Source organism: Zingiber officinale, chromosome 9B (genome assembly GCF_018446385.1).
Source record: "Zingiber officinale cultivar Zhangliang chromosome 9B, Zo_v1.1, whole genome shotgun sequence".
Taxonomy (NCBI): domain Eukaryota; kingdom Viridiplantae; phylum Streptophyta; class Magnoliopsida; order Zingiberales; family Zingiberaceae; genus Zingiber; species Zingiber officinale.
The window spans coordinates 33,469,242-33,485,178 of NC_056003.1; the positions used below are offsets into that span (position 1 = coordinate 33,469,242).

At 37.3% G+C, this 15,937-nt stretch overlaps 2 protein-coding genes across 3 annotated transcripts; one reads left to right on the top strand and one right to left on the bottom strand.

The window, feature by feature from the left end:
- Window positions 1-3,928: 3,928 nt before the first annotated feature.
- Window positions 3,929-12,499, top strand: LOC122024559 (serine/arginine-rich splicing factor RSZ21A-like). Of its 2 annotated transcripts, XM_042583215.1 has the most exons (8): window positions 3,950-4,084; window positions 4,974-4,994; window positions 5,222-5,329; window positions 5,984-6,072; window positions 11,287-11,533; window positions 11,782-11,883; window positions 11,974-12,075; window positions 12,152-12,499. In XM_042583215.1, the coding sequence occupies exons 3-8, from the start codon at window positions 5,241-5,243 to the stop codon at window positions 12,204-12,206; spliced, it is 684 nt and encodes a 227-aa protein (XP_042439149.1). In that variant the 5' UTR covers window positions 3,950-4,084; window positions 4,974-4,994; window positions 5,222-5,240; the 3' UTR covers window positions 12,207-12,499. The 2 variants fall into 2 exon arrangements, with proteins under 2 accessions (XP_042439151.1, XP_042439149.1); XM_042583217.1 differs by lacking the exon at window positions 4,974-4,994 and having other exon boundaries at window positions 3,929-4,084.
- A 473-nt stretch (window positions 12,500-12,972) lies between these two features.
- Window positions 12,973-14,844, bottom strand: LOC122024558 (serine/threonine/tyrosine-protein kinase HT1-like). The gene is made up of 3 exons (XM_042583214.1): window positions 13,945-14,844; window positions 13,411-13,866; window positions 12,973-13,343 (listed from the first exon to the last, which is right to left on the bottom strand). Exons 1-3 carry the CDS (start codon window positions 14,464-14,466, stop codon window positions 13,089-13,091), a joined length of 1,233 nt encoding a protein of 410 aa, XP_042439148.1. The 5' UTR covers window positions 14,467-14,844; the 3' UTR covers window positions 12,973-13,088.
- Window positions 14,845-15,937: the final 1,093 nt, after the last annotated feature.

The following is a 15,937-nucleotide window of genomic DNA, read 5'->3' on the forward strand; positions in this document are numbered from 1 at the left end:
AACACTAAATACCAAAAGATGGCTTAAATTTACAGATACAATTATAAATAAAGGATTAAAAATCAATTGGGAACATATCAAGGTAATAAACAATTCCCTAGCAGATACTTTATATAAACTTTTACATTAAACTTCACTAAATGTTTCATGATTATAGATAGAAAAAAGAAAGGTATGAACTTTTTCCACAAAAACGATGAGGTTTGGCAGGGATGTAAATGAGCCGAACCGAGCCGAACAGTATTAAGCTCGAGCTCAGATCGTTTAAGTTATATTCGGGCTAGAGCTCAACTCAAGCTCGAATCGAACTTTTATCACAAGGCTCGAGCTTGGCTCATTTTTGAATTACTAAGATTACGAACAGTTCAAATTTGGTTTGTTATTAGCTCGATTATCATAGTTAACAAGCCTAACTCGTTAAGCGAGTTCGAGCCCATTTTAGAACTTGTTTTTGGGCTCATTTTAAGGCTCGTTTTAAGTCTTGTTTTATAGGCTTGTTAAGCGAGCTCGAAAGCTCATTTGAATAAATATTCAACAAATCTAACAACTAAAATAATATAAACTCAACACATCATTGAACATCCCAAACTATTATATTAAACTTTTAAACTCAACACAACATTGAATATGTTCGTGAGCCCTTTAATCGAGCCGAGCTCGAGCCCGAGTTCACAAGCTTATAAACAAACATGTTCTCGAGCCCTTTAAACGAGCCGAGCTCGAGTTCATGAGCATATAAATGAACATGTTCTAGAGGTCTTTAAACGAGCTGAGCTCGAGCCTGAGCTCGCGAGCCTATAAATGAACATGTTCTTGAGCTTACGAGCTGAATATCCTTAAGCTTAAGCTCGGCTTGATAAAACTGTCGAACTCAAAATCGAGCTCAAGCTCGGCTCGATAAGCTAAACAAACGAACTCGAACGAGTTTTTTACCGAATCGAGCCGAATAGCTCGTGAACCGTTTGGTTCATTTACATCCCTAAGGTTTGGCAACCAAAACTTACAATAATTCACACAATACAAGGACTAATTCCACTTTCCATCAAGAGAAAAACATGACCATGTATAAAACTATCTACTTGACAACATTTGGAACATCCCTACAATACCAGCAAGTTTCAATTACAAAATTACTGTGTCAATGCATTATCTAATTACTTCTTGACAATAATACAAAGACCTATGGGTAAGAAATTCTCTTGTTATGTAGTCTTTTCCGAAACACAAGCGAGAGTCTACCATGATTGGGATGAAGTCCACCTAGCAATACAAGGATATGAACATCCCTCTTACAAAGACTTTCACTCTTTTGAAGAAGCTTGCACTTCTGCCAAGGCTAGCCTAGGCCCTAACTATTTCATTAGTACTTTACTAAACACAGGAAAGAATTCCAATGACAACTATTCAGACAGATAAAACATATGCTTAAGTTGTTGTTGAACCTGAGCCTATAACAATGGGCAAACAACCTTCAGGCCTAATCCATAGGCCCAATTACTTGACGTTAGCACAACTTAAGGCCAAAGCGGCCAGTACTTCAGCCTAACGAACTTTAGAATCTATACTATTAGACTTTCCCAACAACTTTCCTGAAGATATTAATACATATGTTCATAGTTTGACAGAAAAATCAACATTTCAAATGTTTCTGGACTTATGCGAATTACTCAAAATCCTACATGCAAGTCCACCAGAAGGTATGACCATAGTCTATGAAGTCGAGTTCAGCTATAAACTTAAGTGCAAAAAATTTTCCAAAACATGTGACTAGACCATGAATTATGGTTGTCTATGCCAGTTGCTTTACTTTTTTTAGAAGAGCTAATATTGATTATGAAAAATACATTCCTCATAAATTTATGGGAAAATTAATTACCTCCTTTACTTTAATGGACTATAGACTTCTACATAAATTTTGAGTTCATGATTTGGACTTTGTAAAAACCTTTTCTAAGAAATTAAGTGATATCTTGGCCCAAGCTCTTGAAGAAGAAACATTTGTCATTTGTATCTTTAACAGTTCTCCTCCAGAATGGATATATTTAAAAATTGAACTAGCTAGATACCTGATTAAAATAGATATTCATGAAATGAATAGACTCCAGCTAGACATATCAGAATATTCTTTTGAACTAGATTTAGAATGGGAGGCACCTATTGACCTTGCTGATCAACTAAAACACTGACGAGCTTCAGTCCAGAGAAACAATTAGTTTTGGGATCAAGATTATAACCTCTCAGAATATCTTCTAGCTAGTGAGACATATATAGAGAAGATCTACAATCCCACAAATATGGATACACAATTTTTCCCTTTCAACTTTTCTACTCAACATAAGACTTTGTATCAACACTACAAGAAGAAAAATGTAAAATGGATAGGAAAGAAAATAGCCACCTCAACCAAATGTGCTATAGCCTATTTAGCGGTTAAAAACAAAGATGATATATAGGCCCAGCCCACCAGTTCCAGAACCCTGTCACTAGACTTCATTGGAGAACATAACCTGGATAATATGCTGGAACCCTAAGTAATGACATCATTCCATCAAAAACGTAAGCCATGACGACATGAAGCATTATTTTCCACCGACAACTTTTCCCAGTAATGGACACTTTTATTCATTGGTTGTAATTTTATTCTCCACTATCCCACTTTCTTCTCTATCTTTCTGACACCTCATCTCCACTAAAAATGTCCCCCCTCTAACTCTTCCTAAAGCAAACGCCACATCGTTTCTTCACCTCGAAGCAAACTCGCCCTCTTCTTCTATAAATACTTTTCTTCTCTAACCGTTGAAAGCATCCAAGAAGTGTGCAAGTGTGCAAGAATGCAAGAGTACAAGTGTGTTTTTAGTTTTCCTACAAGTATCTCTTATAATGTCCTTGTAATTTCCTAATGTACGTGTCCTTGTAATTTCCTAATGTAAGTCAGTAATTAGTTATATTTTCAAATTCCTAATTTGTATGTTTTCTTGTAAAATTTCTATGGTACTTAATAAAGGCTCTATTTTCGTCTCTTTATCTTCAAAAATTAGAAACTATCTTGTGGTTTAAGTTTATAAAACCTGTGCTGACTAAGTTTGGTAGCAAGAGCTACTAAAAACTAGTTATAAGACCCATAAAAGTTGGGGTAAAGCTTGAACTATTGGACATAACTAAAAATTGAAGCTAAAATGAAGAAAATATCCTAGATTTAACAATCACTATTTAAAATCACTGTCACGTTTTACTATTCACAATTATTATTTAATTACTGTACAATTACGGTTCACAATTATTATTTACGGTTCACAATTACAATTTACTTTTTACTATTCACAAACCCTGAAATATTAGAAAAACATAACTCTTCGATACGAACTATTCATTTTTATGAACCAAAACGTAAAAATATTTCACGGATTCATGGGCTACTCACCTAACTTCATCTTGGATTGGGTTGGAGATTTTCTAACCCGCTAAGATGAAAGATCGACTCGCACCGTCTAATCATATGACATATTTTTAATGAGTCCAACCACCCAGCCACGAGTTGACTAGTTTGATAATACTAACTACTATAATATAAATATTTTTGAACAAGTTATATATGAATGCATCATAATAACTATGATATTATATCTGTTATAATATAAATATTATAAGAATAGATTGCATATGTAGTGTAACTATGATAAAATTATAGTGGTTATAATCTAAATATTTTTTGAACAAAGTAAACACGTATGGTAGCCATAGCATTTATAGCTCATAGTGGCTACACCCAGCCATAGCATTTAAAGATCACTGTGTTATTTTTCCGGGGTTTATGGGTGTGACGCTTTAATAAATAAATATATTTTTTTAAAGGGAGCCCGAATTCTAATAAAGGGCCTTTTGATGCCCTAATTATTATTAGATGGACCAGAGGCCCATCTTCGGAGGCGGTCTAGCAATCGAACAGTTTGGATCTCGTTATATCCTCGTGACGGAGCCGATTAGATCTCTGGCATTACTCGCCGCTGCGGTTGTCTGTTGCTCGCGTAGAACCCTAAACCCAGTGCCGGAGATCATCTCAGCGGCGCTTCCAAAGGCGAACCAGGTAAATCCGGTTCTTTCGCCTCTACTTCTTTTTGCTATCCTTTGATTTATCTTATTTTTCGAGTTTTATTGGCCTTGAATTAAAAGCGTTGCTTCGTTGATTCCCTCTTGAGAATTCGTCCATTCATTTTTTTTTAACCTCCGCATAATCTATCCGTGGCGGTTATTAAGAGGGATAATGTTCATCTAAGTTGCATAAGCGGGTTGTGATTACGCTCTCAGCAAGGTAGAATGTTGTACTTCCAAACTTAGGTTTCATTGGTTGTTTGTCCGTAAATGGAGTTTCGGAAGAGTGAACTTACAGATACGTATGTCATACAAATTGTTGATTACTTGATTTGTATCAACAAGTTCCTTTTTTGAAAGAGAAATTTTGAGAAGCGTGAGGTGAATGAGTATTTTATAATAACAACAGATCATTATGCCACTTTGGATTTGCTTTTTAAATTTGGGAGCTGATAGAAATGAGGAGACTTAAGAGCATATTTGTTCTGACGTCAGAGTGAAATAAGAAATGGCTGGTTGATCAATTTGACAATTATAAGACATGTTAATCCAGGTGGCTAGTGTTGGTGATTAACTTAACTACATCATGATAACAAATAATGAGGTGTGCAATCTGATTTGTACATCGAGTGATTGTTCTGTACATGTAGGAAACCAATTCAAAAGAGTATTGTTGATTCTGTGACCGCTTTGTATTGACCTTGATTTGATGTTGCTCATTGCTTAATGATGCTGTAATGTCAGGCTTCGTGTCGTCTCAAATGTCTTGTCTTTAATTTATCCTTTAGGCAGATATTTTCCTTGGCCATGTCTATTGATAATACTTAATGCATTTGAATTATTTAAGTTCACTGCATTCAATTGACAACTTTTATTTATTGCAGGATTATTTGAGTTCATTGCACGTAAGTGACAATTGTTATTCCCTAAAATAAGGCACTCTTGCTAAATTTCAGATGTTGGGGCACTTATTTCAAACTTCATAACACCTTGGAATTCTACCCATTTTGTAAACCTGCATTGAATTTTAATCACTAAATTTTACAGGCATACAAAGTTTTACTGATGGGCATGTTCATATACTTGGTCTGTGACATTTTTTATCTCACACTTGTAACCTTAAATTAATCAGGCTGACAACCAGATACAAAATGTCACGAGTTTATGTTGGGAATTTGGACTCACGAGTCTCAGAAAGGGACCTGGAAGATGAATTCAGAACGTTTGGTGTTCTTCGAAGGTATTTTTTTTGATGAAATACACATCTCTTTCTTGCCAGTACCTTATAGTCAGCATCTATAATAGTTAGTTTTTATTTTTGGTGCAGTTTCATGATTGTCTTGTTTGTGGAATTGTTTTACAGTTAGTTGTGTTGAGTGTTCCTTCGAATGCAATGTTAAATTACACATCAACTTCAATGAGTAGGCATAAAACTCAAGTTCGTAATTGGGAAATGGTACATGAAATCTTCAGGAAAACATGGAAAAATGAATAAAGACGATATTAAATAGTGAAGTCAGTTGGATTGCTTTTTTTTTGGTTAAAAAACAATATTGCAAGTTCATAAACGCAGATGTTTAGACAAATGTTCTATTTATTATGTGGATATTTATTTTATTTTATTTTATTTTTATCTTTACCTATCTATGCTGAAGAATGAACTTGTTGATCACTGTTGACTATGCTTTGCACGCTGTTTCAAACTTGTGCATATGGATGATATGTATTAGGTATCTAGATTATCCATCCAGTTCATGTAGAAGAGTATAGGTAAAATGTCTGTCCTTTTTTTCCATTCATGTGCTAGTTCACAATGTTATTGTTGTTACCTTTTAGGGTCAAAAGGTAATGTAATATGATGTTATCAAAACTGAAAATGTTTCTACATGTGCAGCGTTTGGGTTGCTCGAAGGCCACCTGGTTATGGCTTTGTTGAATTTGATGATCGAAGAGATGCAATGGATGCAATCCGTGATATAGATGGTAAGATTTGCCTCCTTTTTATTGTTTTTATTTGATGTATTTATAAACTCTTGCAAATTAATATACACATAATAGTACTTTTTCCATCCTGTCCTATTATTAAATGATGGTCCCGCTAGGACGGCTAGAGAGGGGGTAGGGGGGGGGGTTAATAGCCTACAAGTTAGAATTAAAAATACTCTTGCTATTGATCTTAGCAAGGTCACACAGTTAATTATAACAAATAAAATAAATGCATAAAAGAAATAAGAGTCACACGGATTTATTTGGTTTGTAACCAGGAAGGTTGCTAATCCAAGACGATGAACGCTCCACTAAAAGAGCTCCTTGAACGAATGTGGAGTAGCCTCTTACAATTGTTGAAAGCGCATACTTTAAAGCATACAAACAATTTTAGTACAGAGTGTATTCTTATGAACTTTGAAGACCAGGGCTCTATTTATGCCCACTGATCGCAACTAGCCGTTTGCCGACGTGGCACTTTCTGGGCTCCTGTACCCTGTTTGGGCGCATTAATGTAGTCAACTCAATCTACTCCGCAACGGCTCTTCATCAATGACTTATCAATTTTTTGGTGCTGGTCTCGTTCGGGCTCCTAGAGTTTGCTATCGTGGACTCTGTGCTAATCCTCTTCGACAATGGTTTGTTGACGTGACAGTACATTCCAAGCACCCGGACCTAGTCCGGGCGCCTAGACATGATCAACTCAGAGTTGACCTTGGGTGATTCTCCGGACGTCCATAGTTGATCTCACCTGAACCCAACTCTAGCCTTCCCCAAGAGCAGTCTTCTTCCCCGACTTCTTGTCCCTCAGAAGCGTCACACGTGTCCTCGTCCATTGGTGTACTCTTCCACAATTCGTCCCTCAGATGCACTGAGCCCGTTGACTCGTTTCTCGTGTCATCTTTCTCGTGTGCTACGTCTTTCGCTTGACTTCTTGTGTTCCTAAGTCCCTACATGCTTAAACACAAGACATCAAACCGCAGAGCCTAATTTAACTCGGTTGATCACATCAAAACTCACTCGGGGTACTTTCAATCACTCCCTTTTTGATGTGCATCAATCCAAGTTAAGTTAGGGTTAAAACAGATAATAAAGTAATTTAATCAAATAACTTTGCAATTATTACAAGAAAAAATTGCAATCAATTCAATTAACGAATATTAAATTTTATACTTCCCCCTTAACTTATTCCTTAAATTTTCCCCCTTTGATCACATCAAAAAACAAATATTAGGGAAAATACGTAAAAAGTTAGAAAAATATTAGAACTTTTTCTAGGGGGTTTAAATAGAATTTCCAGTTATATTAATTTTCAAAAGGAAGTAATTTTTCCAATTAATTCTCTATTTTTACAAAAATAATTTGAAAATTATTTTTAAGTTTTGAAAAATGTTGAAACTTTTTGTCATGGTCAAACACAAACAATTGGATCAAGATAAAAATTTTCACGAAAAATAAAATTTTATTTTGACTAGGATAAATATTTTTTGAACAGAAAGGTTATTTTTGAGTTTAAATGCTTAAAATTAGATTTTGACTTCTAAAAATCTTGTTGATTTTTCTAAACATTCAAAATATAATGGGCTTCAGCCAAAAAATCAGTTTTTTCAAATTTAATCTCTGAAAAAGTTTAAATATTTAAATTACTTTTTTAATAAAAAAATCATAATAAAATTATATAATTGTCAAAAAAATATTGAAAATGTTTAGTCTAACTGAGAACATAATGCATTATATTTTTTTTTCAAAAATCAAATTTTAAAATATTTTTAATTGTTAAAATTTATTTTTCAAAAGAAAAATTTTTAAAAGATAATATAACGGTTAAAAAATTTTGAAAATTTTTTTCTGTTAGTAGATAATATCTTCAGTTTTCACATAAAAAATTTTAACAGAAAACATGAAGGGTAGGTATACAAAATAATTAATATTACCAAACAATATTAAAATTAAACCAAATTAAATTTGAGCATGCATATAAAAATTAATTTAACAACTAAGCATTATTTAGTAACTCAAAATAAATTCATACCTACCGATTAATTAAATAGTTTCTTGGAATATTATTTCCAGGCACTTTTGCAATTTGATCTCTATTATTCCTTACATACCAACTAAATCCTCCTTTATTTCTAAAATATGATATTTATGAGAAATTCGAACTTGAGCATGCTGGGTCATTTTTGAATCTTTCTAGTTGATTTTAAAATTTTTCATTTTCCTTTTTCATATCATCAAATGCATTTTTGATTTTATTTTTCAACTCAATGTTGACCTTTTTCAATTCAATGTACTTGGTTCTTAGTTTGCATAAAGATCTCCTTAGCATTTTAATACATTCATATAATTGATCGGAAGGAAGGTTGCGTACCTCACTTGCCGTCTCAGAGTACTTGTCGGTAGACACACCCCTTTCATTGTTGCTCTCTTTCGAAGTATTTTTGTCGTCTTCAGGTAGATACTCGTCTATTAGTGATGTTCTGACAATCTCCTCGGTCTCTGACTCTTCTTAAGACGCATTGATATCCATCGAAGAGTCGAATTCTTCTTCTTCTAGAGCTTATCCCGGAGAGCTTTGGCGGATTTGTACGTGCCGATTCGGTCGAGTTCTTCAATCGGTAGTACGCTTATAAGGTGAAACTCGGCCTTACCGTTTGCCATAAACTCGTCGTATTGTTTTTTGGTCTAGAGGTGTTCTTCGAATTCTTCTCCGTTCTTATTCTTTGGTGTTTTAAAACCTTATTTCATTGTTAATAAAATATTAAAATTTATTTTAAAGAATACCTCTATACGACATTACCAAAATGCGAACTCCCCCTCGAACGTTGGTGGATAGATGCTTGATTAGATCATCTTCTATTGCTTGAGTCGGCGGTTAGTCCTTCTAAAGCTTATCTTGCTCTGATACCAATTGATGATTCCGCTAGGCCGGCTAGAAAGAGGAGGGGGGGGGGGGGGGGATAAATAGCCTACAAGTTAGAATTAAAAATACTCTTGCTATCGATCTTAGCAAGGTCACATAGTTAATTATAACAAATAAAATAAACACGCATTTACTTGGTTTGAAATCGAGGAGGTTACTAATCCAAGACGATGAACACTCCACTAAAAGAACTGCGGAGTAGCGTCTTACAATCGTTCAAATTGTAGACTTTAAAACATAAAAACAATTCTAGTACAGAGTGTGTTCTTATGAACTTCGAAGACCAGAGCTCTATTTATAGCCCACAAGTCACAGCTAATCGTTTGCTGACATGTCAGTTTCTGAGCACTTAGACCTTGTCCGAGCGCTTGGACGTGGTTGACTCAATCCACTTCGCAACGACTCTTCATCAACGACTTATCGGTCTTCGAGTGTTTGGACTTGGTCCAGACACCTGGAGTTGGACTCCGTGCTGATGCTCTTTGACCATGGCTCGCTGACGTGGCGGTACATTTTAGGTGCTTGGACCTAGTCCGGGTGCTTGAACCTGGTTTGAGCGCTTGGATACGATCAACTCAGAGTTGACCTTGGGTGATTCACCGACCGTCCATAATTGAGCTCACCCGAACCCAACTCCAGTCTTCTCCTCAAGCAATCTTTCTCCTCGGCTTCTCGTCCCTTGGAAGCGCCGTGCGTGACTTCTTGTCCGCCAGTCTACTCTTCCATAGCTCGTCTCTCGGATGCACCGAGTCTGTCGATTTGCTTCCAATGCCATTCTTCTTGCTCGTTGCATCTTCCGCTTGACTTCTTGTGTTCCTAAGTCCTTGCACACTTAGACACAAGATAACAAATAGCGGAACCTAACTTAACTCGGTTGATTATATCAAAACTCACCTGTGTACCTACACTAAATGGATCTGTTACTTTATTAGGAGAAAATTCAAGCAATATTTGCACGTATACTTACGAGTAACCTCCAGGAATATTATAGTTGTATCACTAATTGAGTTCCATGTATGAATTGTTGTCTTCCATTTGAAAGGTCACCTAATCTGCAGATGGTCCAATACTCTAAAAGAACTACAATATTAGAACATTTCAAGATTTCATGAATAGCTTGTTGATTTTTTAAAGGCATATTCCAACTGATATTTTGACTGGCAATTCTGTAATATTATTTATTGAATACTACCCAATACACTGATTCATCCAATGGGACAACTGCACAAATGTGAATGGTCTACTTGGCTTTTGTTATCTGACGGAGTCATAGTCTTACTGGTGAGGAGAATGGTTCTGGCTATAATAGTGGCTGATCTATCTTTAAAATATTGGCAGATTTCAACATCTAGACATTTTGAGATCTATTATTGTTTGATTAATGTGGTCAGAATAGGTCAATTAGTGAGGATGTGCATGACGTTGGAAGGCATTACCATGTTATGAGTTGATTATTGAAGTGCTTATTGAAATCCCACTTTTTCTTCTTTGCATCACCCAGTCTCAGGGATTTGCAAACAATATGTAGAATTTTTAAGTGAGGAATATAAAATAATAGTTAAGGAATTGTTTTACTCTAGAAACTAAAGTGTTTGATGGTAACCTATGTTGGGGCTTAAATAAACCTCACAGGATAAATAATTGGAGACCAGGAACGTAAACACATCTATTGGAGGTTTAGATTGAACTCTACCAAGAAATGGTCCTAGATGGTGGCACCATCTTGAAATAGCTTTGTAGGAAGGTAAATATTCTACTCCCTGTGGAATTTAGTTGGTGCTGAATAAAGCAAAGGTGGAATTTAGTCGGTGATGAATGACACAAAGGTGATCTTCGGAATACTTTTGCAGAAATTGGTTCTGCTGTGTTCTTTTGAATTGCACGCTCTATGGATGACGAATTGCTGCCCCATGATGAAATATTACACTTTACTGAGTCTACTAGCGGCCGAAGAATAAGCAAGTCACTGTTACCTTAAACCTTGGGCATCTGCTACAACAGGAAGAGGGCAGAAAAAAGAGCCTCCTATGTTTGCAATTTTTCCATGACCATTCACTCAACACTGTGTATTTGTATATGTGCTAATCTTACGTATATTTCAAAATTTCTCTATTGCTTGAAAATTTGTCAAGAGAATAATGCTTTGGTAATATAGTGAACTAGTTCGTTTTCATTTTATATTCAGTACTTTGTCTCTATGTAAGTGACAAGAGCTGAGCTTTTTCGTTAATTATCATTCTATTTTCTGAGCTATTGTGTAACATAAACCTTTTTTTGCTATATAATAGGAAAACATGGGTGGCGTGTGGAGCTTTCTCACAACTCTAAAGGTGGTGGTGGTGGACGTGGACGAGGTGGCAGTGGTGGTGGGCGTGGACGAGCTGGTGGTGGGGATTCGAACTGCTATGAATGCGGTGAACCTGGTCATTTTGCCCGAGAGTGTAGATTACGCATTGGGTCAGGTGGTTTAGGAAGCGGAAGGCGCAGAAGTCCTAGCCCACCTCGCTATCGCAGGAGCCCTAGCTATGGCCGTGGGTATGATGTTTTCTTATGCAATGTGCAGTTGGGACAATCAAGATTTAGTGCAACTAGCTTTATTTTACTTTCTATTTTCAATCTTATTCTAGTCCTTTATCCTCGGGTTACACTGTTTAATTTATATCAATCTATACACATTTCACATATTCTATACTATGTCAATTTGTTTTTATATCTCTACTCTAATGGACACGTGGGCTTTGGTTGTATGATGCTGACGTGTAAAACCTTTCTTTTGACTGCAGGAGTCGCAGCCCACAAGGGAGGAGGTCTCCTCGTCGTCGCAGCTATTCACCTCGAAGTAGGTCGCCTGCATACCGTCGGGAAGATTCCCCCCATGCCAATAGGTACATAAAACTGCACCTTTTTTTTTGTGCAAAAGAATTGGCACCTTGTACTGTTGCCTTTTATACTGTGGCATCTATCACCTTCTTCAGAAGCCCCGGTAGGGATAGAAAGCGTAGCTATTCGCCTCGTCCTGAGAAGAACTACAGTCGTTCGCCAGCATATACTCGTGAAGATCCTCCTCATGCCAATGGGTACATGATTTTTCTCACTGAATTGTGCATATGACATGATATTGTAGCTGCATGTTGATCCTTATAATTTTTGCAGGGATGGACAACAGAGCAGAAGCAGGAGCAGGAGCAGGAGCCAGAGCAGGAGCTGAAATGCATCATGAATTTTAGGAATTGCTGTTACAATAGGGTTTGCTTGGACTACCTTTGACTGGTAATTAGTTGGCTTAAAGGGGGTTGAGTGTGGAAAAATAGAGCTTTCAATCAATTCTTCGCATATAAGTTGGAACTCTCCTCAGCTTTGCTGGTACTCGCAGTTGTTACTTTTTTCTAGTTTCGTTAATCATGGTTTCATCTCTATTCTGGATATCGAATACAATGTTGTAGTGGCAGACTAACGCCTAATTACTTGCTGCTTTAATATGCTAAGTTTTTGTTTGCTGAAGGTCATTAACGAATGCATTATCCTGTCTGTTTTTGTTTGAGGTGTGGTTCTGCTAACTTATAATCCCGCTGCACCCATGGGCTCCAATCCTCACTGAGTCAGTTTTTCTGCATTCGTGCTTCTCGCCATCTTTTTTCAGACAGATGGGATCTCTCCTCACTGCCATGCTTCTCTGCTAAGCAGCACGGCTTCTCCTCGAAAAGGGTAGAACCCTGCTGTTGTGCTTTTTTGTTCTCGCAATTTTTTTTTTTTATGAAAATATAGACAATAGTAACAAATTGTGTTAGTATGTTTGAATTTTTGAATTCCAAAGCCTGTTGAGATTTAACAGCATCTTTCTTTGTCTATATGCTTTTTGGTCTTGTTATGAAGAAGCAAGGTTTGTTGTTTTTGTTCATCATACATATTCCTTGTCTCTTTAACCTTTGTCATATTAAAGCACAGACAAAAACAATTGATATCGAAGGGGGTTACAAAGGATCTGTTTATTAATTCCTCATTGATGTTAATTGCACAACAGACCGACCTAGATGTTGAATAATTATATTTCAGAAATTAATTAGTGAAAAACTAGAATTAACAAATGTTTTCAGGCTTGAACTGGAATCGATGAAGTGGTGGTGGCCATGCAGCCTTTCAAGAGCTCGAAGAGTGAAGCCCCAAATCTCAGCTCCTGATGCACCACCATAATCGGAAGACCCTCCTTGAGGCACTCATCGTACTTCTCTAAAATCGAGACGATGTAATTGAAGTCCGGCCTTTTCGATGGGTTCGCAGACCAACATCTCTTGATGAGACCGTTGAGCACCGGAGAGCTTGTCGTCGAGAGTGGTGGTCTGAGATTCTACAAATCGGAAGAAACTGAATTAATTGATATGACATCGATTAATTTGATGGATTATTATTATTACCTTCTCGGAAGCAGCGTAGGCAGCTTGGACGGGGGTCATGCCCTGGTAGGGAACGAGAGCAGTGGTGAGCTCCCACAGCACGATTCCGAAGCTGTAAACGTCTACTTTCTTCGTATAGGGCTTCTCCTTGATCATCTCGGGAGCCATCCACCTGTACGTCCCCATGTTCCCCTTGGACTCCTTGCATTGCGTCTCCAGGCAGGAGGTGCCGAAGTCGGCCACCTTCACCCTCATCTCGTCGTTGAGGAGCAAGTTGTGCGACTTGAGATCGCGGTGAATGACGCCTCGAGAGTGGAGGTACTGCATCCCCCTCGATATGTCCAGGGCCAACCTCAAGATGGTCTCCGTCGACAACGAGTAGGGCTCCTTCTTGTGGAGGTACATCCTCAGAGTTCCCTGGGACATGTACTCTGTGATGATGCAGTACACTGGCGGCTTCTTACAAGCTGCTATGAACTGCAAGCATCATCAACTCCATTAATAATAATAATAATAATAAATAAATAAATAAATAAATAAATAAATAACAATCACCTGAACGATGTTTAGATGATATAGCCTGGAGAGGAAGGAGACCTCGGAGTTGAATTGCTTCTCTAGGATCGTCTTCTTCTGCTGGTCCTGCTCTGGAATCCTGACCATCTTTATGGCGACTGCTCTTTGTTTATAGATTCCTCTGTAAATCCTGCTGTTGGATCCTGAAGCGAACTTGTTGCCGATGAAGAGCTGCGAGAGATCAGCCATCCACTCCTCCCTCTGACCGACGCCCTCCCAATCATCATTATTATTGTCATTGCCTTGATCTGATCCATTACCCTGCAGGTCCAAGAGCATGGACCAAGACTCTAAGCTGTCCCACCTCCTCTTCTCCATCACCTCCATTTCTGTCGGCGGCGGCAACGGTTTCCTCCTTGCTAATAACCACCGAGAGTAGGACGAGGACGAGGAAGGAAGGGGAGGAGACGAAGAGGATGAAGGGAGGGTGATACTAGAGCCGCCATGACTCCTCTTTCCGAGCCTCAGCCTCAAGATTACCGCCGGAAAGCAGAAGCCCATCTAGTACGAAGAGTCAGCAGCTATATAGATATAGCTAGCTAGCTAGCTAGCTAACTGAAAGAAAAGGATCCCAACGGTATCATCATCATCATTTTCGTCGTAGTCCTCCCCCTTGGGATTCGATGGCGCATGGAGTTCATAGCCATCCTCGACGTGGGTTGAAAATAATTGAACATGATGAGGAAGGACTACTCACGCCATGGGAGGGGAGAGGGAATCCAAATAGATTTGGAAGGGAGAGGGAAAGAGAATAAGAGCCATTTAATTTGTTTAATATTAATTCCTTGAGCTAGGTAGCCATGATCCAACTGTGAAAAGATGCATGGGCATGGCTCATGCTGTTTAGACATGCATGAGTGAATTCGATCGATCAAAAAAAGTTTGGTTTGCTCGAGGGATTTCCCTCGAGAAGAAGTATTGGAAGAATTTAAAGGGAATCAAGGAAGTCCCGTGAGGGGTGGTTCAAAAAGTGCAATTAAGCATCCTCTTCTCTTTCGCCTCTCTCTCTCTTTCGTTCTTTCTTTGTTTCTTTTAAGGGGCTTTGTCTTTTAATTTCTCAACTCATGCAGATGGAAAAGGACATGTAATTTCTACATGGATCCATCAACTGAGAGACCTGAAAAGCTAATGCTAATTCGTTGCCACGAATTTTAGAGCGAGGTCGGCCTCAAATTCATTTGCAAGTTGGCCATGGAAAAGTTCCAAGTGGGTGGGTGGGGCAATGGAGGGAGAGGGAGAAGTCAACGTGCACATTTGCGTGGCCACCGCTGGTTTTTATTTTCTTTTCACTCAAGATTAAAAAATAAAGAGAAAAAATTTCATTTCCTCTGACAAAATTGACCTTTGCTTTTGTCAACGATAAACTTACGAGCGTGTAATTTGATAATTATTGGTTCAACAACTAACTGGTTTTTCAAACCACTGAAAAAAACTTAAATATTTTCATCTAAAAGTCATTAACATCCTTTTAAAAAATTCAGATTTATGTTATTTTTTTTTAGATCATCAATGATTTTTATCAAAAGATTCTACCAAAATTGATGCTTTTTGTCCTAAAAACTAGATAAGGAGAAGAATATACCAAAAAAGGAATAATAATAATGATACAGATTGGAAGAAGCGAGAGTTTAACCATATTTATCATTTCCCTAGCTATTTCTTTTTTTTTTTTTCCAAGTAATTCATGTATTCAATTCTTTAAATTAATTAATTCTGGAGATGATAAATTTAGTTTTTAATTTTTTTTTCTATTAGCCATTAAGATAAATCCCAAAGTTCCACACAAATCACAATAGCGATACGATTACAAGATCTAGTTATCATCTATTCTAAGGCTAAAATTAAAAATTGAAACAACAACTATTAATGGGATAATTTGAATTCATCGCAAGAACTATTGATCTTACTTGTCAAAATTTCTATAAGTGTGGAATGATCTTCTATAGAAGTGGGGAAGTGGGTGATCATTCTC

What these genes read in the sequence shown, in the direction of transcription:
- LOC122024559 (XM_042583217.1), top strand. Translation starts at nt 5,241, where the DNA reads ATGTCACGAGTTTATGTTGGGAATTTGGACTCACGAGTCTCAGAAAGG. An exon ending in TGCAATCCGTGATATAGATG is followed by an intron (nt 6,073 to 11,286) that starts GTAAGATTTGCC and finishes GCTATATAATAG; the next exon opens with GAAAACATGGGTGGCGTGTG. An exon ending in GATTCCCCCCATGCCAATAG is followed by an intron (nt 11,884 to 11,973) that starts GTACATAAAACT and finishes CACCTTCTTCAG; the next exon opens with AAGCCCCGGTAGGGATAGAA.
- LOC122024558 (XM_042583214.1), bottom strand. Translation starts at nt 14,466, where the DNA reads ATGGGCTTCTGCTTTCCGGCGGTAATCTTGAGGCTGAGGCTCGGAAAG. An exon ending in ATCATCTAAACATCGTTCAG is followed by an intron (nt 13,867 to 13,944) that starts GTGATTGTTATT and finishes TGATGCTTGCAG; the next exon opens with TTCATAGCAGCTTGTAAGAA. An exon ending in CCTACGCTGCTTCCGAGAAG is followed by an intron (nt 13,344 to 13,410) that starts GTAATAATAATA and finishes TCCGATTTGTAG; the next exon opens with AATCTCAGACCACCACTCTC.